General features: G+C 35.9%; 1 protein-coding gene across 3 annotated transcripts in view; it reads right to left on the bottom strand.

Annotated features, from left to right (window-relative positions):
- The window catches only part of ABCA14 (ATP binding cassette subfamily A member 14), a 203,442-nt gene that overhangs the window by 57,162 nt on the left and 119,186 nt on the right, over nt 1-27,094 (bottom strand). For all 3 annotated transcript variants that reach the window (XM_085017381.1, XM_085017382.1, XM_085017380.1), the window contains 5 exons: nt 23,633-23,731; nt 11,418-11,571; nt 9,322-9,622; nt 2,021-2,273; nt 1,609-1,813 (listed from right to left, as the gene is read on the bottom strand). In XM_085017381.1, the coding sequence (XP_084873507.1) occupies nt 1,609-1,813; nt 2,021-2,273; nt 9,322-9,622; nt 11,418-11,571; nt 23,633-23,731 (1,012 nt within the window). The remainder of the gene's footprint in view (nt 1-1,608; nt 1,814-2,020; nt 2,274-9,321; nt 9,623-11,417; nt 11,572-23,632; nt 23,732-27,094) is intronic.

Genomic DNA, 27,094 nt, shown 5'->3' on the forward strand with positions numbered 1-27,094 from the left:
ATGTCTGGAAATTAATGACCTAGAAAACAATACATCCCACAGTGGCACGCAGTTAAACAGCAATGTAATTTTAAAAACAAATAGGAGTTCCTGCTGTGGTGCAAGTGGATTTGTGGTGCCTTTGCAGTGCCAGGATGTAGCTTCAATCCTTGGCCTGATACAGTGGGTTAAAGGCTCTGGTATTGCCTTAACTATTTCAGGGTTTTCATAATGTATGCATAAGGGGGAAGGAAGTGTTGGTAGAGAATGGAGGAGGGAGATCATGTAGCATGAGACAATATCTGCATTAGCTCTCCTGGTTATTTCCTGTGGTGACAGAAATGATTAGCATCCTCAGAAAATTAGTAGCTTCACCTTACCTTGCTAAATGGCTGTCTGCTAAGCTGTGAGAGGAAAGAACCATTGAACTCCTTGGCAGTGTGCAAATGGCAACAGAGAAAGAATATCACGTTTCCCTCTCTACCCTGGCGCTCTATATCACTTTAGCCTCTAATCCCTTTCATCTTTCTAGCTCTTCCTCAGAATCCACAGTTACAACATTCCGATTACAGCCCCAGGGACAATTATGTATGTCTTGTAATAGCCAAAAGAGGCACTGAAACTGGCCTCCCAGCCCTACGTCTCAATTAAAACATACAAAGAGGTTTGCTTGAAATTTTACAGCAGCGTATCAGTCACCTTCCCATTGGACAGGAGTGTGACTGTGGAGAAGACACAAGGTATAAAAAATGATGAGGAAAGAAACAAACATAAACAGACCAAAAATTGTCCTGACTTTACTTTCAAGAATAAAAACTTTAATAACTCTACTTCATCTATTCAACATTCAAATATTCAGAACCTCACACAAACACAAAATATGAATAGTTCATGACTTTAAAAAAAATCTCTTGAGTGAAACTGCAAAATTTGAGCATGAAGTCTCTTATAAAATAAAGAATCAATAATAGATGACAAGATGGGAAAACACCAGGAAAAAACACTTTATATTTGTAGAGTATTTGTCTTAGTTTAAGTGGGGACTGGTCTTCTAGTGTTACATGTTATACCCTTCTCTATCTGTAGAAGCTTTGGTATATTGTGGATATTGAAGAGCAAGCATATCAGAAGCCAGATCAAGAGGCGCATTTTTCTTTCAACATACAACAACATTTTATTTAAAAAAAAAAAAAAGAAAGGAGTTCCCGTTGTGGCACAGTGGTTAACGAATCTGACTAGGAACCGCGAGGTTGCGGGTTCGGTCCCTGCCCTTGCTCAGTGGGTTGACGATCCGGCATTGCTGTGAGCTGCGGTGTAGATTGCAGATGCGGCTCGGATCCTGTGTTGTTGTGGCTCTGGCATAGGCCAGAGGCTACAGCTCCGATTAGACCCCTAGCCTGGGAACCTCCATATGCTGTGGGAGCGGCCCAAGAAATAGCAAAAAGACAAAAAAAAAAAAAAAAAGAGAAAATTTCACTATAAGACACATCCCATGAAGTACACTCTGATATAATGAGCCAAAGAAATTTTTATCTCTCTTGACTTAGATTTAAGTTACTATCGGCCAAATAGAAATTTCCTGGGGTTTACCAGGGAATGAACTCTTACAATACTTTGTCAAATACTCACCAGCAGTAAGCAGCAGGAAATGAAGAAGATGAAGAAGTCCCACACTAGAGCGGAGAGCCAGAAATTAATGGCATAAACCCCACTCAAAAACTGAATGTGCTTTGCCTTAGTGACTCTCTCAGTCACTGTCAGGAGACAAAAGCCACTGATGAAAATACTCATACCAAAAAACAAATTTAAGGCTACATTTAGTCCTGACATTTGTCTACAAAAGAAAGAATAAAGAGGACATATTGGTAAAACATTAAAGTGGGAAATACTAATTTCTAACAATAGGTCAACTTTTTATTATGATTATTTATTTTATTATTTTTAATAAATGATAAACCAAAGATTAACTTTTAATTAATAATATAGAAAAGGAATAGGGAAGAAAGATTAAAACTCAAGTCCAATAGAAAAGCATACATACATTTTATCAGATTTACCAGAAGTACCATATTTAGGCTGAGGTTTGTTGGTGACTGTAATGGAAGCATCAGGGCCAGAAAGTGACATAAACATAATATTGTCTAATATAGCCAGTGATAACGATGATGAATGGTATGCCTCATTGTTGAACCAGAAGGTAACTCTCTTTTGGTTTCCATTAACCTCAATGGAAAATGCAATAATGCATGAATAAATACATTCTGAATTATTGGCCAAATATGCATCCATACGACCTGGAATGAGAAAACAATACTGACCAATGGCTTAGCATGCAATATAGATCCCTTACTCTGTATTTTAGAGAAGGAAAACCCAATGATTTTACTTGCCTGACATTTTTCCTCTTCTAGCATCTCATAACAGCTCTGACACAACTCGACCACTTAATTCAAAACTGTATCCATCAAAAAGATTACAAGTAATAAATAGTGGTAGAGAAAATGGAACTCTTCTACACTTTTAGTGGGAATGTAAGTTGGTACAGCCACTGTGGAAGACACCTGAACCCCAATATTCAGAACAATACTATTTACAATAGTCAAGGCATAGAAAGAGCACAAATGCCCATCAACAGACAAGGGAATATTACCTAGCCAAACAAAAAATAAAATATTGCCATTTGCGGCCACATGGATGGACCTAGAGAATATTAAGACTCTGTGAACACAAACATTATATAACATTACTTATATGTGGAATCTAAAAAAAAATACAAACTAATCTATATACAAAATAGAAACAGTGTTGTTAGAAAGCATTCAAACTTGAGATCATCAACTTAGAATAATCATATATATAAATAATCTTATATATATTTATATAAGAATTTCATGCTAACTACAAACTAAAAATATATACTAGATACAAACAAAGATAAAGTAATCCATAATTAACACTAAAGAGAGTCATTAAATCAGAAGGAGAATCAGCAAAATATGGTCAAAATAACAAAACTGAACTATAAAAGCAACCAAAAAACAATTAACAAAATGGCAATAAGACCATAACTAACAATAATTAATTTAAATGTAAATGGAATAAATACTCCAATTAAAAGTTGGAGATTGGCTGAATGAATAAGAAATAATGGCTCATATATATTCTGCCTCAAGTGGCTCCTTTACAATTAAAAACACACAGAGAATGAAAGTGAAGGGATGGAAAATGTAATTCTATGAAAATGGAAATGAAAAAAAACTGAGGTAGCAATACTTGTATTAGAAAAAAATAGATTTTAAAACAAAGATTGTAATGAGACAAAGAAGAACTTCACATAATAATTTGGAGTTCCTGTTGTGGATCAATGGATTAAGAACCTGACATAAGGTCCATGAGTATGCAGCTTTGATCCCTGGCCTCACTCAGTAGGTTAAAGATTTGGCATTGCCACAAGCTGTAGCTTATGTCACAGATGAGGCTCAGATCCAGTGTTGCTGTGGCTGTGGATTAGGCTGGGGGCTGCAGCTCCAATTTGACCTCTAGCCTGGGAAATTCCATATGTCACAGATGTGGCCATAAAAAGAAAAAAAAATTATATGGGGGTCTATCCAGTAAAAAGATATAATAATTGTAAATATTGAGGTACCAAAATATGTAAAACAAATATTAATAAAGGGAGAAATTGACAATAGCTCAATAATAGTAGGGAAATTTAACACTCACACATTCATCATTGGACAGATCATCCAGTCCAAAAATCAATAAGGAATCACTGGTCATAAATGACATGTTAGACCAGATGGACTTAATAGACATATATAGAACATTCCATTCTAAATAAAGAAAATACACATTCTTTTCAAGTGCAATGTAACATTAACCAGGAGAGATCACATAGTAGACCACAAAAAAAACTCACCAAATTTATAGATTAAAATTTTATCAAGCTTTTTTCTGACCACATTAGACTATAAATCAACTATAAAAAAATGCAAAAAAAACCCCACCCTCAAGCACATAAAGGATAATCAATATGCTATTAAACAACCAATGGGGCACTTAAGAATTCAAAGAAGAAATAAATACCTGGAGACAAAAAAAAAATGTAAACAGCAATCCAAAATCTATAGGATGCAGCAAAACAGTTCTAAAGGGAAGTAATTAAATTACACCAACCTCAGGACACAAGAAAAATCTTAAATATAGAACCAAATCTCAGAGCTAAAGGAACAAGAAAAAGAAATACAAACAAAATCCAAAGCGAGTAGAAGGAAAGAAATAATAAATATCAGAACAGAAATATGAAATAGAATGGTTATCATATAAAAGACAGGAGATAACAAGTGCTGGCAAACATGTAGAAAAAAGAGAAACTTGTACACCACTGGTGGGAATATAAAGTAGTATAGTTGTTTTTCGAAGTACTACTATGAAAAACAGTATGGAGTCCTCAAGCAGTTAAAAAGAGAACTACCGTATGGTCTAATAGATCCACTTCTGAGTATATATCCAAAGGAAATTATATTAGTATCTTGAAGAAATATTTGCACCTCCATGTTCGCTGCAGCATTATTTACAACAGCCAAGACATGAAAACATCCTAACTGTGTACTGACATGATAGATAGATAGATAGATAGATAGATAGATAGATAGATAGATAGATATATGATCTGAGCTGCATTGGTGACATAATATATATGTAGATTACATTATATATGTAAATATACACACACATACACACACATATATATATAGGGAAAGAGAGAGAGAGAAAGAGAGAGGGAGAGAGAGGAAGAGTGGTAATTTCCTGGTCCTGGAGCTGGGAGGTGGGGGAAATGAGATGTTAGTCAAAGGGTACAAAGAGGGTGCAAAATTCCAGTTATAAGTTCTTGGCTCTAATTAACAGCATGGTGACCATAATTGACACTATAACAATAGTGTGTTGCATATTTGAAAGATATTTAAATTTCTCACCATGCAATAAAAAATTGTAACTCTAAGTTTATAGATGTGTTTACAATTTTTGTGGCAGTCATTTTGCAATATGTAAGAATATAAAATTATCACATTGTATATACTTTTTTTTTTTGTCTTTTCTAGGGCCTCACCTGCAGCATATGGAGGTTCCCAGGATAGGGGTCTAATTGGAGCTGTAGCCACAGGCCTATGCCACAGCCACAGCGACGCCTGATCCGAGCCGCGTCTGCGACCTACACCACAGCTCATGGCAACACTGGACCCTTAACCCACTGAGCAAGGCCAGGGATCAAGCCCACAACCTCATGGTTCCTAGCTGGATTTGTTAACCACTGAGCCACCATGGAAACTCATTATTATTATTATTATTATTATTATTGGTATATACTTTAAACTTACAAAATGTCATTTGTCAATTATATCTTAATAAAGCTGGGAGAAAAAGATTTTCTGTTCATGTCTCTTGAGATTTGATACAAATTTTAGGATGGATTTTTCTATTCCTCCTCTTCCTCCAAATAACTGGCATTCTGATAGGGACTGCACAGAATCTGTAGATTTAGTCGAGGAGTATTTATGTCTTAACAATATTAAGTCTGCTGATGTATAAATATAGAATATCTTTTCACTTATTTGTATCTTTAATTTCTTTCAGCAACATTGTCATTTTCATTATACGTTTTAGTTTATTTTTAAGTATTTTATTCTTTTGATGCTATTATAAATTAAATTGTTTTCTTTTTTTTAATGGCCTCATCTGCAGTATATGGAAGTTCCCAGGCCAGGGACTGAAACCTAGCCACAGCTGAGATCTTCACTTTAGCCATGGTAACACCGGATCCTTTAACTCACTGTGCTGGGCCATGGATTGAACTTGTACTTCCACACTGACCTGAGCCACTGCAGTTGGATTCTTAACCCACTGCACCACAGTAGGAACTCTGTGAAAATGTTGTCTTATTTTTGTTTTTGGATTTTTCATTGTTATGTATAGAAATACATATACTTATAGATTGATTTTGAATCTGGCAACTTTTAGGAATTTACAACTTTAATAGTTTTTTGCTGAAATTTTTTGGTATTTTATATATATAATTGTGTTTTCTGAGAACAGAAGTGATTTGAACTTCTTGCTTTCCAATTTGGATTCTTTTTTTTTTCTTTTTCCTGCCTAAATTCTGTACCTAGGACATCCAGAATTATGGTGAATAAAAGTGTGAAAGCAAGCACATTTAACTGTTCATGTTCTTAGAGGAAAAGCTTTCAGGGCTTCAATATTGAGTATAATCTTAGCTGTGGCCTTTCTATATAAATTATTTATTATGTTGAAGTTGTTTCTTTCTGGTTTGTTGAGTATTCTATCATAAAAATAATTATCATTTTGTGAAAAAATTTTCTACATCAATTGAAGTTATCATGTGCATTTTTTCCCATCATTCTGTTAACGGGGTGTATTACATGGACTGACTTTCCTGTGTTCAACCATCCTTCCATCCTAGGATCCTAGGAATAAATCACACTTGGTCATTGCGTATAATCCTTTTAATGTGCTGTTGCATTGTCTGATAATACCTTATTAATCATTGATGCATCTATATTCTTTAGGGGTGTTGTTTGTAGTTTTCTTATAATGTCTTTGTCTGGCTTTAGTGTCAGGCCAATATTGGCCTTATTGAATGAATTTGGGAGTGTTTTCTCCTTTACAATATTTTAGAAGAGGTTGAGAAAGTTTAGTATTAATTTTACTTTAAACGTTTGGTAGAATTCATCTGTGAAGTCATCTGGTCCCGAATGCCTTTTGTTGAGAGTTATTATTATTATTATTTGTCTTTTGTCTTTTTAGGGTTGCACCCATGGTGTATGGAGGTTCCCAGGCTAGGGGTCCAATCAGAGCTGCAGCTGCTGGCCTATGCTACAGCCACAGCAACTCTGGATCTGAGCCATGTCTGCAACCTACACCATAGCTCATGGCTGGATCTCTTGTCCATGGTGCCTACATATCTGACATCTTCCCTGCAGTTTTCACAGTTTGGCATTTATCACTGCTTTCAGCAACCTCTAAGATAATGTTTAAACTATGCCACTGTCTTAACTTGAACTCTGAATGAAGTAAAACCAAACTCAGTCCTTCACAGGGCTCCCGTATAAGTCTGAATGTTGAAAAATTCTACACTTTTATTTTTACCCTGAGGGAGGTACAATGAACTGGGTAGCTTTCTACTAACTCTCTGCACTGCCCCAGAGAAGGTGATGGGGTAAAAACAAGAAAAACACCATAAAATTTCCTACTGGTTTGAGTGTGGCTTTTTCTTGACTAAGCTTTCATTTGACTGTTCAGACCCTTAGTCAGTTTCTATGTGAAGCTATTTTTGCTAGTCTATTGGTTTTTTTACTAGCTATTTCTATAGGGGAAGAACAAGGTTTGAAGCTTCTTACTTAGTCCACCGTCTTTCTCAAAGAGCTATTTGAATTTTTAATTAAGACAAATCCAGGAGTTCCCATCATGGCTCAGTGGTTAACGAACCCAACTAGTATCTATGAAGACATGGGTTCAATCTCTGGTCTTGCTCAGTGGGTTAAGGATGGGTGGGCCTTGCCATGAGCTGTGGTGTAGATTGCAGATGCAGATGAAATCCTGCGCATTGCTGTGGCTGCAGTGTAGGCCAGCAGATACAGCTCTGATTCGACCTCTAGCCTGGGAACCTCCATATGCCATAGGTGAGGTCCTAAGCAAAGACAAAAGCCAAAAAAAAAAAAAAAGAGAGAGAGAGAGAGATAAATCCAAGGTGCTAAAAGAATTTACAAAAAGGAGGATTTAATTTGAATATCTTATTATTAATATATCTGTGAAATATAGTCCATTTTTATATAAATAACATAATGTAGTGAAAAGGAACACATTTAAAATTGGGAAATTCATTTCTCTCCTCTCTTCCCTCTTCTAAAAATTGTGTGATTTTTTTTTATTATTCAGTGTTAATCTAGTGATCCTTAGTGAAGGAGGAGAAGAAATGTATGATGTACAAATAACTTTTATGCCACCAAGCTTATTATGCATTTCAACATAAGATCAGGATAATGGTAGAAATAATTGACCAATATCTCCAAGTACATTTTCAGCTCTTACACTGGAACCTAAAGGATAAACTTGACAAACTACACAGGTTATGTGCTAACCGAAAATAACACTGTTGAACAGACAGTAGCTGAAGGAAATACAAACCAAGTACCTAGAAGGAAATGATCGGTCTTGTAATAAGACAGACTTATTACACTAATAACCAGGGGTGATTAAGTGTACTGTGAGTTAATATTGCAAACTCCCATCAAGCAATCTTAAAATATAATCTCTGTTCTAGGTGCATGAATTGGGACAACTAACTTAACATCTCCAAACCTCAGTTTCCCCAACTTTAGTAAATTTGGTTGTTACAGAAATTGAGACCATTCAAGTATTTAGAAAAGTTATTGCCAAAAGTGTGTGTTCATTACATGTAATCAGTTATTACTACCACCTTGCAAATAAATAAGTTCTGAGTAATCTGCTCATAAAGGCTTCATCCTAAACTGTTAATATGTTTTTAGATAGTGCCAAGTTGAACCATGTCTTGTGGGAAGTGTTTCGAGATTTAGGACCATCATACCACACTGTAAACATAGCTTTCTGTAAAATTCTCTGCTAAATTTCATAAAAGAAAACATTTTGGTACTCCCATCCATTCTCTATAAGGTGTAGCAAATGGCGTGTACTCAAAGTAGCATATTCAAGATATCTCCATTAATAATTAACTTTTGTGGCCAGTAATCTTGAAGAATGATTCTTGTCTCTGCTCTAGCTGCCTTTACGAGGTTGACTATCAAGGAAAAAAAGAGCAAGTAGTTAGATACTCCACTTAAGACCTTTATTTGAAAATGACAGAAGGACTAGGAACCATGAGGTTGCAGGTTCGATCCCTGCCCTTGCTCAGTGGGTTAAGGATCCGGTGTTGCCATGAGCTGTGGTCACAGATGCAGCTCGGATCCGGCATTGCTGTGGCTCTGGCACAAGCTGGCAGCTGCAGCTCTGATTAGACCCCTAGCCTGGGAACCTCCACATGCTGCGGGAGCGGCCCTAGAAAAGGAAAAAGACAAAAAGACAAAAAAAGAAAAAAAAAAGAAAAAAAAAAAGAAAAAAAGAAAAGAAAATGACAGAAGCAAGACTATCTACTAGCAGTTATTTCTTGAGAAAAAGAATGTATATATGTATGTGTGACTGGGTGTCACTTTGCTGTACAGTAGGAAACTGACAGAACACTATAATGTTCCATCCAACTATGATGGAAAAAATAAAAATCATTTAAAAAATAAAAAAAGAGAGACTTACCTTTTACTTTATGAAGTTTTTGTTTCTTAGCCCTTAGCAAGATCTCAAGATTTTTTGTTAAATTCTGAGTAAAATCATTATTTCCAGAAGTTGAGAAGGGCACAATTGTCTGACCATATTGGTCCAAATCCATTTCTCTGCCAGGTTCTGCACCTTTTATTATAATCTGCACACCTTTCATCAACAAATAAACAATACCCAGAAGTCCTAGTATTTGCAGCAACATTATTTTCCAGTTGCGCCAATAGAACATTGCTCTCTTTATGAACATGGCAGAGAACTGCTGACAGTGAAGAGTCCACTGACAAGAGGAGAGAAAGACATTACAATGATTATAAAATTTAATGAAATTCATTAACGTTAATGCTTTGAATCTTATGGTAGAAGATGTACACAATTTCACATATATATATCCTTGAACAGAACGGAGCCATAGTTTGCAGTCTAGGTGACAAGCAAGACCTCCTATTTGTACAATGTGTTAAATGGAAGGATTAAAATTTGGCTTCTCATCTAATTATGCTGAAAAGCTCAAAGCATCGGTAACACAGCCATAGCATCTCTGACCAGAACAACATTACATTTATTCTTCTCAGCTAAGATTAAGTCATGATCTTTCAGTACTCTATTTTATAAACGAAACATTTAAGAAACACACAAAATGTACATATGTAACAAGTCTCCTCTTTCTAAATTTTAATCCATGTTTTCTACAGGGTTGTGGATAGTTAGGAAGCAGAAGATGAATTTATTTTTAAACTGTAATGTGCTCAATATTTTTTCTTAAACTTCTAAATTTAAGAAGTGTGTCCAACTGTTAATTTTTAAATGTACCTAAATATACGATTTTCTCTACTTTTCATGACTTTTTTGCCCATCTATAGTGAATTTAGTATACATGTTTTTTTCAGATTAACAATGGAACCTGCTGTTGTACAGACTTCACATGAAAATATGTCTATAATGTTGAAGTAGAGTATATAGATCACATTACTTAAAATATGTTCAGCCCATTTTTCATAATTCACCATATGGAAATATCCCTAATCCATCAACCAGTATTTTCCGAGTGAAACAAAAAGCATTTGGATGTTGTCACATGCTAGAAATAGTGTAAAGTTTAGAAAGAGAATTGTTTCTCATATTTCTCTGGCTTTTAAAAGATGGGTTATATTCAGAATATATTAGTGAAATAATCAATTTTTTCTAGACCATCTACAAATAATCAATTTTTTCTAGACCATCTACAAATCTTTTATAATCTGTGCATTTATAAGGAGGAGGAAATAAGGAAGAGTGATACAGCAGAAATGTGCAAGCAAGGAGAGGAAGAAAATTACATTTTTAGATATCTGATTCATGCCAAACATTCCACAATTTATATTTTACTAGTGTTAACTCATTAAAACAGTCTCACAGAAAATGCAGTTGAAGTACAGATATGTGAAATGATTTGATCAATGTCAAATAGTAAATGAAGCAGGAATTCCAGTTCTATTCAGCTCAGTATTCTAGTTGTACAATACTGAGTCTGCTTCACAACTGGCATATCAGCCCCTCAGGGAAGTCATGTGTATGGACAACTCTGAGAAATGTATCCGCCACCTCAGAATCCCTAGTCTTTATCAGGGGAAACTGTCTGATTGATAATTAGGAGAAAATGAAAGAAATGCTTGGCAAGCCAGTGAAATTCCCCATGCCAGTGAAGGGACATAGTGACTTTGGAAGGGTTCAACAGGAAATACTAAGGCATTTCAATTCGCAAATTTAAATGCTTTTACGTGTGTGAGTAGTGATAACTTTTGAAGGACCCTTTTTCAATTCTGAACTTACACTTTCAAAAACTGTGATAAATAACTCTGAGGAGTAACAAATTGTGAAAGTAAAATCTAATTTTTACTATTATATTTCACTTTTGAATTATAAAATTAATTGGACAGTTTCACTGAAAACTTTTTACCTGGTCTTCTCTGGCTAAAAACACCAAACTCTGCTTTGAATTCAAATATTAAAGTGAAATGTTATCTTTTTAAGCCCTCCAAATATCCAAATATCCAAATATACACCAGCACTATATTCTTAGTGATGATGCTCACCCCAGTATTAAATTTAATATTAGAGCGTTCACTCGAGAGTGAGGAAGAATATGATCTCTCAAAATTTCTGGGTGCGTTCATATTCTTGTTCATGTCTTCTCTTTCATCTTTGGCTTTTAGGGTCTGGGAAGCTAGATTTTCTTCTCTACTGACCCTACACACAAACCAAAAAAAAAAAAAAGCATTTTAACTAAGGCTTCTAAATTCCTAGATCATCATAAGATTTTCACAAATTGAGGTAAATTTTTTTTTTGTCTTTTTGCTACTTCTTTGGGCCACTCCCATGGCATGTGGAGGTTCCCAGGCTAGGGGTCCAATTCGGAGCTGTAGCCCCCAGCCTACACCAGAGCCACAGCAACGCTGGATCCGAGCTGCATCTGCAACCTACACCACAGCTCACGGCAATGCCGGATTGTTAACCCACTGAGCAAGGGCAGGGACCAAACCTGCAACCTCATGGTTCCTAGTCGGATTCGTTAACCACTGCACCACGACGGGAACTCCCAAGGTAAAATTTTTTAAATTTTCTTTTTGGGGGGGCTACACCAGCAAATTCCTGGCAATACATTTTATTTTTTTAATATTTTTATTATAATTGATTTACAATGTTCTGTCAATTTCTGCTGTACAGCAAACTGACCCAGTCATATATATATATATATTCTTTTTCTCACATTATTCTCCATCATGTTCCATCACAAGTGATTAGATATATAGTTCCCTGGGCCACAGTGCAGGATCCCATTGTCCATCTACTCCAAATGCAATAGTTTGCATCTACAAACCCCAGACTCCCAATCCATCCCACTCCTTCTGACTCATCCTGGCAAACACAAGTCTGTCCACCAGGTCCATGATCTTTTCTATTTTGTCAACAGATCATCTGTGCCATGTTTCAGACTCTACATATAAGTGATATCATGTGGTGTCTCTCTTTCTCTTTCTGACTTACTTCACTTAGTATGAGAATTTCTAGTTCCATTCATGTTGCTGCAAATGTCATTATTTTGTCTTTTTAACGGCCTAATCCAGTCATCTGTGAAGGGGCATTTATGTTGTTTCCATGTCTTGGATATTGTGAGTAGTGCTGTGATGAATATATGGGTGCATATGTATGTTTTCAATGAAAGTTTTGTCTGGATATATGCCCAGGAGTGTGACTGCTAGGTCATATGGTAGTTCTATATTTAGTTTTATGAGGTATTTCCAAGTTACATTCCCACCAACAGTATAAGAGGGTTCCCTTTTCTCCAGTTCCTCTCCAGCATTTGTTTTTGCTGACATGTTAATGATGGCCATTCTAACTGGTGTGAAGAGATACCTCGTTGTTTCAATTTGCATTTTTCTAATAATTAGTGATGTTGAGCTTTTTTTTTTTTTTTTTTTTTTTTTGCACATCTATGCTGGCCATCTGTATGTCTTCTTTGGAAAAATGTCTACTTAGGTCTTCTGCCCATTTTTCAATTGAGTTGTTTGGTTTTTTATTGTTGAGTTATATGTGTTGTTTGTATATTTTGGAGATTAAACCTTTGTCGGTTGAGTCATTTGCAAAAATTTTCTCCCATCTTGCGGGTTGTCTTTTCAGTTTTTTAATGGTTTCCTTTGCTGTGTAGAAGTTTTTGAGTTTAATAAGTCCCACTGGTTTATTTGTGTCTTTATTGTCTTTATTCTAGGAGGTGGATCAAACAAGATGTTGCTGTGATTTATATCAAAGAGCATTCTGCCTATGTTTTCCTCTAGGGAGGAACACTCCCAAGCTCATTCAATGAAGCCACCATTACTCTGATACCAAAACCAAAGATACCACAAAAAAAAAAATCACAGGCCAATATCACTGATGAACAATAGATGCAAAAATCCTCAACAAAATATTAGCAAACTGCATATAAATCATACATCATGATTGAGTAGGATTTATCTCAGGGATGCTAGGATTCTTCATTATCCACAAATCCATCAATGTGACACACCACATCAACAAACTGAGAAGTAAAAACCATATGATCATCTCAATAGATGCAGAAAAACTTTTGACGAAATTCAATACCCATTCCTCATAAAAAAAACTTCAGAGTGTGGGCACAGAGGGGAACAACCTCAATATATAAAAGACTTTTTTTTACTGACATATATTTGACTTTCAATATTATATTAGTTCCAGGTAGTGTCAGGGCCATGTTTGGTCATGGCAATTGTACATTAATTGATACCACTGAAGACAAAAACGGATTTTTTCCTTAACTTTTTTCTCTAACTTATTTTTTTTAATTTCATACACTTATAAGACATATTCAATGGGAAAAGTTTTAAAAATACAATAAACCAAAAAAAAAAAAAAATACTCAGGAGTTCCTGTCGTGGCTCAGCATAAACAAATCTGACTAGTATCCATGAGGAAGCATGTGTCATCCCTGGCCTTGCTCAGTGGGCTAAGGATTCAGCATTGCTGTGAGCTCTGGTATAGGTTACAGATGTGGCCAGGATCCAGTGTTGCTGTGGCTGTGGTATAGGCCAGCACTATGGCTCCAATTCGACTCCAAGCCTGGGAACCTCCATATGCAGGTGCGGCCATAAAAAGAGAGAGAGAAAAAGAAAGAAAGAAAGAAAAGAAAGAAAAGAAAGAAAGAAAGAAAGAAAGAAAGAAAGAAAGAAAGAAAGAAAGAAAGAAAGAAAGAAAGAAAGAAAGGAAGGAAGGAAGGAAGGAAGGAAGGAAGGAAGAAAGGAAGAAAGAAAGAGAAAGTGATTTCATTACTCAGGTGTACCCAAATGATTTTTCTCTATCTATACATGCACAAGCACGAATATACACATACACACATACAGTGCAAAATGAGGATGATACAATACTGCAAACATTGTTTTGCAAATTGATTTTTAAATTACTGAAATATATTCATTTTACTATCTATCTACCTAACATCACTTATAATGACTGAATTCTATTTTTCTGTACTGATGCACCATGGTTTATTGACTAATTACCTAGATTGCTTTAAAATTTTTTTTAATTTAACAGCTACTGCTGCAGCATATGGAAGGCCCCAGGCTAGGGGTCTAATTGGAGCTACAAGTGAATCCTTACCCCACTGAGTGAGGCCAGGGGTTGAATCCACATCCTCACAGAGATAAGGTTGGGTCCTTAACCTGCTGAGTCACAACAAGAACTCCTGCTTTAACTTTTTATAACTATTCCACAGATATCATATCCACAAAAAAACACAATTTCAAATATAGAACATACACATTTTAAAGCTTCTTATGTATCTTGCCAAAATTAGTATATGTACTTTCATATATCTTCAAAAATAACCCACTAATTTCATATCCATGTTACAATTCACCACATATTCACCAAGACTAGGTATTTTTTAAAAATCATTTGGTGTATTTGTCTTTTTAATTCTTTTGATTAATTTGTCATCAGAAATACATCTCTAAAGGGAGCAGTCTGCACAGGACATCTACTGAACTCTGACAGAAGAACTCAAACACTGGAAGGGACAGAGGGATCTCCATGTAACCAGGTAGGACTTACAAGAAAAAGCAAAGGTAGAAGTGGCTTGGGACTTGCCCTCTAGGGAGCAGAAGGAGAGGAGAGTTGTAACACTTTGGGGGAGTCCCCTCACCAGTTGAGAGACAAGCTGGGACAGGAAAGTAACTTCTGCTGCTTAGAGGAAAGCACAAGAGTTGGTCTGTGGCATCCAGGACAGAATGAGACATACACAGAGGGTCCATACAAACACCCTGCACCAAGCCTGAGACACAAGTCCACAGATATGGGCAGGGACTGAGTGCTGGAGCATGGGGTTTGGAGAGCAGACCTGGAGATAGGAGAGTTGTTGGCTATGTGAGACAGCTTGGCAGAGTGGGAGGGCAGAGTGCTGGAACTGGGAATATTCAGAGAGGTGACCTGGGCCACCACAGAGGCTAAGTGCCATACTTAAGTCATATGCAAGTGGTGGGGCCACAATTACAGCCTTATTCCTTACACAGGCCCCAGTCTCTGAAAGCTCTGGGGAGGGCTCCCTTCTAGCTGAACTGAACACCCTGTCATAGCTTCAACCCCTCTTGCATGGAGCAGGCCATTGTGCACCTGGACTGCAGGCCTGCCTCACCTACCTGCATACATCAATTGCCACCACTGTCCCTGCACACATGCTACTTCCAAAGCAATCATTGGTGACTGACCCCTTGTGTACCTGCTGCCTCAAAAGCAGATACCAGCCATTCCAGTACCCTGTACACATGCTGCCTTGGGAGCAGCCACTGATGGGATGCTCACACATAGAGGTGGAGGTGAAACTACAGCTGAGCCACAGCGGCCTTGTGACTAAGGAGGAAGAGCTGAAACCCCTTCTCCCAGCTGAATGAACCATGGATTGAAATCTCCACTGTTGACCTTATAAAGTCAGTGCTGGTGGAACATCCAAATGGGTGAGTGTTCTCACAGCTGAAAAAGGTCTGGATTTAGTAGTTAAGGGCTTTGTGCTTGCATAAATATGGGAGACAGACCAGGCCAGAGTCTGATCTGACCCCACAGCTCCCATAGCAGGCCTAGAAGCACAAATACTGCAGCCCTGGGTCCTAATCTCAGTGGATCAGCAATAGTAGCTAGGTGAAAACCATACCCAAGAGATATTAGGGCCAATAGCTGACATACACATAGTTAAGGTAAGGTCAAAAGTAGTGCCAACAACAGTGTACTTTATGACCTTGCATAAAGGTGTACTATATGACCTTGGGTGAGAGGTGACACAAAAGAGTATGCTCATAGGTGAACAGCTTTAGTGGAGAAATACTCAGGGGCTCCTCTCCTGGGGGGGGGGGGTGCTCCAATCCTGCCTAGCTTAAACCACAGGTTAGAAACACAAGTCATAAACAAACCTGAGGGCTTCTACCCCAACGACCAGGGAGAAGACCCTATCTCTTACAAGGTTCTGACAACCAGAGAGCAAACAGGAAGCCCTGCTCAATATCCAGGGCAGGTTCTTGTCACATATACTAACCAAGATGATAATGGTCAGTACAGAATGAGGAAAGAAGTGTCAGGCAAACAAACTAAAAATAGCCCTCACAACAAAATAATATTAAACACAGACAGGCTTACTACAATCTTACTGAGCTGATATTCACCTCTAAAGTCACCACTTGGAAAGGCCCTGATCACCAGAGGGACAAGTCCAAGATCCACCGACCAGTAGAAATACAGTAGTCCCTTCAACCAGAAACCCTCACAAACCCCTGGACCAAAGTTACTCACTAGAGGGTAGAAAACAGAAGCAAGAAGAACTAAACCCTGCAGATGTGGAAAATAGATCAAAATAAACAGACAAAATGAGATGAAAGAGAAGTTTTAGACAAAGGAACAAGGTAAAAACCCACCAAACGACTAAATGTAGAAGAGATAGGCAATCTGCCTGAAAAAGAATTCAGAATAATGATGGCAAGGATGAGCCAAGATCTCAGAAAAAGAATGGATGAACACATTATGTTACGAGAAATGTTTAACAAAGAGGTGGAAGATTTAAAGAGCAATAAAACAAAGGTAAACCACACAATATTTGAAATGAAAAATACGCTAGAAGTAATCAACAGAAGAATAACTGAGGCAGAATAATGAATTGTTGATGTGGAAGATAGAGCAGTGGCAATCACTGCCACAGAACAGAGTAAAGAAAAAGGAATGAAAAAAAAAATGAGGACAGCCTGAGACTTCTGGGACATCAAACATACCAATATTCGCATTATAGAGGTCGAAGAAGAAGATGGTGTTCAGTCATGGTGCCCTCCTCAAAAAAAAAAAAAAAAAAAAAAGAGAGAGAGAGAGAGAAAAGGGCTGAGAATATATTTGAAGAGATTATAAATTAAAACTTCTCTAATATGGGCAAAGAAACAATCAAGTAAAGTAAGCACAGAGAGTCCCATACAGGATAAACCCTATGTATCGATAATTACCTTGAATGTAATGGATTAAATGCTCCAACCAAAAGACAGACACTAGCTGAATGGAAACAAAAACAAGACCTGTATATATGCTGCCTACAAGATACCCTCTTCAGATCTGGGGATGCACACAGACTCAAAGTGAAGGGATGAAAGAAGATAGCCCATGAAAATTAAAATAAAAAGAAAGCTGGATAAGCAATACTCATAAAAGAAAAAAAATAGACTTTAAAATAAAAAAAAGTTACAAGAGACAAGGAAGGACACTACATCATGAACAAGGGGATAATCCAATAAAAAGATATAATAATTGTACCTATATGTGCACCCAACATAGGAGCATCTCAATATATAAGGCAACTGCTAACAGCCTTAAGGAGAAATTAGCATTAACACTCTAATAAGGAGGGAATTTAACACCCCACTTACATCAATGGGCTGATCATACAGACAGACAATAAGGAAATATAGGCCTTAAATGACATATTAGTACAGTTAGACTTAATTGATATATATAGAACTTTTCATCTAAAAGAGGCAGAATGCCAATCATTCCAAAGTGCACATGGGTCATTCTCCAAGACAGATTGAATCTTGGGGAAATGCCTCAGTAAATTTAAGAAAATTGAAATTATATCAAACATCTTTTCTGATTACAATGCTATGAAATGGTATCAAAAACAGGAAAAAAAACACAAAAAATACAAACATGTGGAAGCTAAACAATATGCTACTAATTGATCAGTGAAGAAATCAAAGAGGAAATAAAAAATATGATAATCCAAAACCTATGGGACATAGCAAAAGCTGTTGTAAGAGTGAATATTACAGCAGTAAAATATCACCTCAGGAAACAAGGAAAATATCAGGTGAAAAACCTAATCTTACACCTAAAGCAACTACAAAAAGAAGAACAAACAAAACTCCAAGTTAATAGAAGAAAAAAAATGATAAATATGAGAGCAGAAATAAGTGAGATTGAGATAAAGAAAAAAATAAAGACAATCAATGAAACTAAAATATGTTTCTCTCAAAAAAATCAACAAAATTGATAAACCTTTAGCCAGACCCATGAAGAAAAAAGGAAAGAGACCTCAAATCAAGAAAAATAGAAGTGAAAAAGGTGAAGAAATATGAACAATCATAAGAGACTACTACAAGCAACTATATGCCAATAAAAGGAACAACCTAGAAGAAATGGACAAAATATTACAAAGGTTCAGCCAAGACTGAACCAAGAAGACATAGAAAATATAAACAGATCAACCACAAGTGCTGAAATGAAGCTGTGATTTGAAAACTTCCAACAAACAAAAGTCCAGGAACAGACGGCTTCATAGTCTAATTCTATCAAACATTTAGGGAAGAGTTAACACCTATTCTTCTGAAACTCTTCCAAAAAAACTGCAGCGTAAGGAACACACCCAAACTCATCCTGTCAGGCCACTATTACCATAATACCAAAACCAGACAAAAAAATACCACAAAAAGTAAAATTATAGGCCAATGTCACTGATGAACGTAGATGCAAAAAATCTTCAACAAAATACTAGTAAACCGATTACAACAAAACATTAAGTTTCATACATCATGATCAAATGGGATTTATCCCAGAGATGCAAGAATTTTTCAAAATTCACAAATCAGTGTGAAACACCACATAGACAGACTGAAGAACAAAATCATATTGCAGAAAGAACCCTTGACAAAATTTAACACCTATTTATGATAAAAATTATCCAGAAGATGGGCATAGAGGTAACCTACCTCAACACAATAAAGGCCATATATGAGAAACCTACAGCTAACATCATTCTCAATGGTAAAAAGCTGAAAGAATTCCTGCTAAGATCAGAGACAAGCACTTTGCCCACTCTCACCATTTTTATTCAACATAGTTTTGAAAATCATAGCCATGGCAATGAAAGAAGAAAAAGAAATAAAAGGAATCCAAATTGAAAAATAAGAAGTAAAAGTGTAACTGTTTGCAGAAGCCATGACACTATACCTAGAAAATCCTAAAGATGCTACCAGTAAACTAACACAGCTCATCAATTAATTCAGTAAAATTTCAGGATACAAAATTAATACACAAAAATCTCTTGCATTTCTATACACTAGCAAAGACAGATCAGAAAGAGAAATTAAGGAAACAATCCCATTGGCCCTTGGACCTAAAAGAATAAAATGCCTAGGAATAAAAATGCCTAAAGAGATGAAACACCTATATTCTGAAAACCATAAGATACTGATGAAAGAAATTGAAGATGACACAAACAAATGGAAAGATATAATGTGGTCTTGGATTGGATGAATTCAATTCAAACTACAGATACAATTCAATCCTTGTTAAGTTACCAATGACATTTTTCACGGAACTAGAATGAAAAAAAATCTTTAATTTGTATGGAAGCACAAAATAGCCAAAGCAATCCTGAGAAAGAAAAACAGAGCTGGAGGAATCAAGCTCCATGAATTCAGACTTCACTACAAAGCTACAGTAATTAGAGCAGCATGGTACTATCATAAAAACAGGAATATAGATCAGTGGGAAAAGTTAGAAAGTCCAGAACTAAACCCATGCATCTATGGTAAAATAATCTATGACAAAAGAGGCAAGAATATACAATGGAAAAAGACGGTCTCTTTAATAAATGGTGCTGAGAAAACTGGACAGCTACATGTAAAAGAATGAAATTAGAACAGTCTCTAACACCATACACAAAAATAAACTCTAAATCATTTAAAGACCTGAATTTTAAACTGGATACTATAACATTCTTAGAGGAAAACACAGGTATAACATTCTTTGACATAAACTACAAAATACCTTTTCAGATCCACCTCCTTAAGTAATAAAAAATAAAACCAAAAGTAAATAAATGGGACCTAATTAAACTTAAAAACTTTTGCACAGCAGAGGAAACCATAAAAAAAATGAAAAGATAACCTACAAAATGGGAAAAAATATTTGCAAATGATGCAATTGACAAAATTAATTTCCAAAAATACAAACAGCTCATACAACTCAATATAAAAAACAAACTCAGAGTTCCCACTGTGGCACAGCAGAAATGAATCTAACTAGTAACCATGAGGTTGCAGGTTCAATCCCTGGCCTCTCTCAGAGGGTTAAGGATTTCACATTGCCATGAGCTGTGGTGTAGGTCGCAGATGCAGCTTGGATCCTGTGTTGCTGTGGCTGTGGTATAAGCTGGCACTTGTAGTTCTGATTCAACCCTGAGTCTGGAAAACTCCATATGCTGTGGATGCAGCCCAAGAAAATACCAAAAAAAAAGACAAAAAAAATTAAAAATAGACATTTCTCCAGAAAATATGGATGGTCCACAGACACTTGAAAAATTATTCAGTATTGCTAATTATTAGAGAAAGGCAGATCAAAACTATAATGAGGTACCATGTCATGCCAGTAAGAATAACCAAACAAATGGTAGAGAGGGTGTGAAGAAAAGGGAACCCTCCTACACTGTTGGTGGGGATGTATGTTAGTGCAATCACTGTAGAGAACAGTGTGGAGGTTCCTTAAATAACTAAAAATAAAACTACTATATGATTCAGCAATCCCACCTCTGGGCATATATTCAAAGAAAACCCTAATTCAAAAAGATATGTGCTCCCCAATGTTCATTGGAGCACTATGTACAATAGCCAAGACATGGAAGAAACCTAAATGTCCATTGAAAGAGGAATGGATAAGAAGATGTGGTACATATATACAATGGAATATTATTCAGCCATAAAAATGAAATAATGCCATTTGTAGCAACATGGATGGACCTAGAAATTTTCATACTGAGTGAAGTAAATCAGAGAAATACAAATATCATATAACCTCACTTACATGTGAAATCTAATTTTTGAACATGATATAAATGGACTTTTCACAAAACAGAAATAGACTCATAGATTTTGAAATCAAATTTATAGTTACCAAAGGTGAAAGATGGAGGGGGAGGGATAAATTAGGAGGTTGGGATTAACATATTCACACTCCTACATGTAAAATAGATAATCGGCAAGGACCTACTGTATAGCACTGGGAATTCTACTGAATATTCCCTAATAATCTACATGAGAAAAGAATCTAAAAATGAATGGATACGTATGTATGTATGTATATGTGTTAATCTATTTGTACATTTATTGACATATCTGTTATCACTCTGCTGAACACCTGAAACTAAACACAACATTGTAATTTAGCTATATACCAATATAAGATAAAAAAATTATGTTAAATGGAGAGAATAAAGTATTACTTGTCAAAAAATTTTAAATGAGTAAAATAAATAATCCTCAAAGAAAATATAAATATTTATCTAATTTGAGTATTGGCATAATTTTCCTACACATAAACTAGAAAACAGAGTCAATATGATGCTTTTTAATATATAATAATTCTAGACTTCTGAAATAGGAAATACCATACACATGAAAGACAATGACACAAACCTTTTTTTTAAATAAAAAACTAATGCCTTTCACTGGGAAATGTTTTTAATATGTACAGAATACTCAAAAACATAAGGATAGTCCTATCAGTTTTGTTTGAAACTGTCATATTAGCATTGTGGGACTTTAGGGAATTTTTCATTTCTGTTTCCTCATCTGAAAAATGGACTTTGTAATGATTAAAGATCAACACAGAAAGTATTTAGAATAAATAAATAAATGTTAACTTTTAGCCAGTTCTATAATAGTCTTTGTAACTCAATTTCACTATTATAATTATGGTATCTGTTATTGTGTACCTTCTATGACCCAGGCAGAGTACTTTGTAACTGCATTTGTAATATATCTGTTACAAATTGACATAGCACTGCTCACATTAGCCCCTTTAAACGAGGTTAAAGTGAACCTTGAAGAGGTCAAAAATTGCACAAAATCAAGTTAGAGCCATGACAGCAACTGAAATTATTTGATGGTACCAATGCTGTTTTCAGAAAGCTGTGAATATTTAATCATTAATTACATCTGCAGTGTAGAGCCAGTACATGAAGGTAATGAGAACATGCTAAGGAAAATAAAAATGTCATTTGTGTCTTAAAAATAAAATAACATCTAAATTTTTTAATTTTTAATTTTAGTTGATTTACAACGTTCTGTCAATTTCCACTGTACAGCAAAGTGACCCAGTTATACATATATACATTCTTTCTCTCATAATATCTTCTATCGTGCTCCATTGCAAGTGATCGGATATAGTTCCCTGTTCTATACAGCAGGACTTCATTGCTTATCCACTCCAAATGCAATAGTTTGCATCTACTAACCCCAAACTCCCAGTCCATTCCACTCCCTCCCCCTCTCCCTGTTCTCTATGTCCATGAGTTTGTTTCTGTTCTGTAGATACATTCATTTGTGCCATATTTCAGATTTCACATATAAGTGATATCACATGGTATTTTTAAATGGATTAGAGAAGAGACATAGAGCTGGCAAGTTCCCCTCGGAACTTCTATTTCTTAGGCGAAGTTACCAAGTGATGTTCTGAATACATACATAATCTTTGATACACTTCATTCCTACGAGAGCCACTACTCTATGTAATCCCTGGGTCTAACAAAATTGTTTCTAAGCCTGAGAGAAGGAAGTCTAGACCTCAGAAAAATAAGGTATTCTGACAGCTAACCAGTGGGCCTTCACTTCATAGGATACTGAACTCCCTCGGCACTTTCTCTTTGAATTTTTACACAGCACAAGGTAATCTCAGAATATAAACTATGCACACAATTAAGTAGTTTACAGAGAACGACTAGATTAAGATTTTAAAGTCATCCTGAGTAAAACCTCTAATTTATATCCAGGACTTTTTCTATGACCATGTCATTTCTCTTTGCTCTAAGCCAATACTAACTATTCTACACAAGAAAGGCACAGACACCCAACCCTAACCCCAAAGCTTCATATAGTCCTCTTGCCCAATATTCCTCTACCCCGGGTAATTAGCACCTGGGTGTCATTGCTTTATGAAGTTTCATAGTTCCATGATTTGCACTGAGTCTCCTTCCCGGATCTCTGAACTAATGTTCTCACACCAGGTCCATGACTCAACATAGCCTCAGCCCACAGGGGAGCAAAGTCCATAAATTTATGTGCCTAGGATTCATAGAAGATAACCACATATAACAATCCATGACTACTTCAATTTCTCCAGCCCCATATAGGATAGGACTTGCTTTCAAAATGATCTTATTTTAAAGAAAGATTTTTTTTCCCCTCTCTCCTGCCTCCCATGGATCATTACTTACCTAAAGAAAACTTCTTCCAAGGTAGTGATAGATATACCAAAACTAGCAATGCCCAGCTCTTCCCGTCTGTCTTCCAGATCAGCAAATAGATCTTTAAACCTAGAAGAAGGAGAAAAAAAGTAGCATCAAGCACATGATATTCATATTTATATTTTGTGTTACCTTCAGCAGTGGGGAAAAAATCTACCTTATTATTTACTGCAATGTTTATTACAGTTTCCATGATTCTGATAAACCAGAAATGTGAAACATATAAAGAGAAACAAACAGCAGATTGCTATCACAAACCGTTACTTGGTTTTCTGATAAAATTATTAATTGACTTTATATATTAACATTCATCACTAGTTGAGATTTAATTTATTTAATATATGCTATAGTTCTTATAAACCACTAAATTAAAGAGGAAAATGTTTTCAAATTAATAAGAAACAGAGGACACTGAAAGCAGAAATTGACATAAGGATAATAAAAGCAAGAAACTGGGAGAGAACCGTTCACTCAAATAACCTGGGAAATACTGTGCCATTTCAGGCACATGTGATGTGTTGCCATCAAAGCTTCTGAAGAACAGTTTTTCTGAGATTTCTCACTTTATCCAGTTTAGAAGATTATCTATTCCAGAAACCCATTCAGTTCTCAACATATCTCTACTATATTCTGAGAAGTAAATATGACCACAATAAATATGATTTAAAAATTACCATTTAGGAAAGTTCTATTAAATTTTTCTCTGGTTTTTTTTTTTTTTTTGAGCCAAAATTGGATTCAATTGACACAATCTTAGAGAGAAAATCAAGTTTCAGAATATTATTCTGAAGTGCTTTTCAGAATAATAAAAAATATGCACTCACATATATCATCATGTGCATGGCAAAACTTTTTATTTTTTTTTTAAGGCCCACATCTGTGGCATATGGAAGTTCCCAGAACAGAGGTCAAATCAGAGATGCAGCTGCCAGCTGACACCGCAGCCACAGCAATGCAGGATCTGAGCCACACCATAGCTCATGGACAATGCTGGATCTTTAACCCACTGAACAAGGCCAGGGATTGAACCTGCCCCCTCATGGATACCAGTCAGATTTGTTTCCACTGAGCCTTGATGGGAACTCCCCTGCATAACCTTTTAAAATTACAAAAAAGTTAAACCACTTACTGAAGTGTGACAAATAGCTTTAATGTTTAATACATACATCTTAATGAAGTTGAGGATAATATATACATATGAAACCATCACCATCAAAGCCATAGACATACCCATCATCTTCCATCATTTCCTCCCATCCCCTTTGTTATTTTTTACTTTTGTGGTAAGGAGAACTTAACATGAGATTCACAATCTTAGCAAATAGTAAGTATACAATACTGTTATATACATGCACTATGCTGCACAGTAGATCTCCAGAATGTATTTATCTTGCATAAACTGAAACTTTGGACCAATTGAATGTCACATCCCTGTTTTCCCACCCTCCTTCTACCAGTCCCTGGCAACCATAATTCAACTCTCTGCTTTACATGAGTTTGGTGATTTTAGATTCCATAATGTAAGTAAGGTCAAATAGTTTTTGTCATTCCGTGATTTATATTACTTAGCATAACTCTCTCCGGGGCCATCTATCCATGTTGTCACAAAAGACAGGATTTCCTTCTTTTTAAGGCCAAATATTATTCCATTGTATCTACATATTTTTCCTTTATCTGTTCATTTGAGATGGACATTTATATTGTTTCCATATCTTGGTCACTGTGAATAAGGTTGCAATGAACATTATGGCACAGGCGCTTTTTTGAGATCCTAATTTTAATTCCTTTAAATGAACACACAGAAACGGGATTGCTGAACCATGTATTGTGCTATATTGCTCATTTTTTGAGAAATCGCCCTGCTTTTTTCTAAGTGGCAAAATTATAAGCAATATAAAATAAATGTAACTCTTTTTTACGTTCTTTTTAAAAATATTATTTTCCATCATTGTCTGTGGCAGGAGATTTGATATAGTTCCCAGTGCCATGTAGCAGAACCTTGGTGTTTATTCATTCTATTTTTAAATTTATCTTTAATTAAAGTATAGTTTAGTGTTGTGCTAATTTCTTTTTTATAGCAAAGTGACGCAGCCATGCATATATACTACTATATACACACATACATTCCCTTTCTTATATTATCTCCCGTCATGGTCTGAACAGATTCCCTGTGCTGTAGGATAGGACCTCATTGCCTACCCATTCTAAATGTAAGAGTTTGCATCTACTAACCCCAAACTCCCAGTCCATGCCACTCCCCTGCCTCCTTGGCAACTACAAGTCTGTTCTCTATGTCTATGAATCTGTTTCTGTTGTATAGATAGGCTCATTTGTGTCATATTTTAGATTTAACATATAAGTGATACCACATGGTTATTTGCCCTTTTTTGCTGTATTTCAATTAGTATGATAATCTCTAATTGCATCCATGTTGCCGCAAATGGCATTATTTCATTCTTCTTTGTGGCTTAGTAGAATTCCATTGTATATATGTACCACATCTTCTTTTTTTTTCTTTTTATGGTCACATCTGTGGTGTATGGAAGTACTCGGACTAGAGTTTGGATTGGAGCTGCAGTCACAGCCCTAAAGCACAGCCACACCAGACCTGAGCCACATCTATGACCTACACTGCAGCCTGTAGCAATGCTGGATCCTTAACCCACTGAGCAAGGACATGAATTGAACACACATCTTCACACAACGATGTCAGGTTCTTAACCTGCTGAACCACAATGTAAACGCTTGTACCACAATTTTTTAAACCGTACATCCATCGATGAACTTGTATGTTGTTTTTGTCTTGGCTTTTATTAATAGTGCTGCACTGAACATAGGGGTACATGGATCTTTTTGAATTAGAGTTTTATCTGGATATATGCCCATGACTGGGATTGCTGGATCATAAGGTAGTTCTATATGTTTTTTGAGGAACCTCCATTCTGTTTTCCATAATGGTTGTACCAATTTACATTCCTACCAACAGTGCAAGAGGGTTCCCTTTTCTCCACACCCTCTCCAGCATTTGTTATTTGTAGACTTATTAATGGTGGCCATTCTGACAGGTGTGAGGTGGTACCTCACTGTAGTTTTGATTTGCATTTCTCTAATAATTAGTGATGTTGAGCATTTTTTCATGTGCCTATTAGCCACCTGTATATCTTTTTTTTTTTTTTGGAGAAATATATATTTAGTTTTTCTTCCCATTTTTTGATTTGGTTTTTTGTTTTGTTGAGTTTTATAAGTTGTTTGGATATTTTGGAGATTAAGCCCTTGTTGGTTGCATCATTTGCAACTATTTTCTCCCATTTCATTGGTTGCCTCTTCATTATTTTTTTATGCTTTCTTTTGCAGTTATCATATCTTTCCTAACTGTCTTATTCTTTGTGATAGTATTATGATTTTTTTTCTTAATTTCATTTTTGGGTTGCT

This window comes from Sus scrofa, chromosome 3 (genome assembly GCF_054392235.1).
Source record: "Sus scrofa isolate SSC_HxYL_T2T_F1_AM1 chromosome 3, Sscrofa_HxYL_maternal_Yorkshire_Landrace_v2.0, whole genome shotgun sequence".
Lineage (NCBI taxonomy): Eukaryota > Metazoa > Chordata > Mammalia > Artiodactyla > Suidae > Sus > Sus scrofa.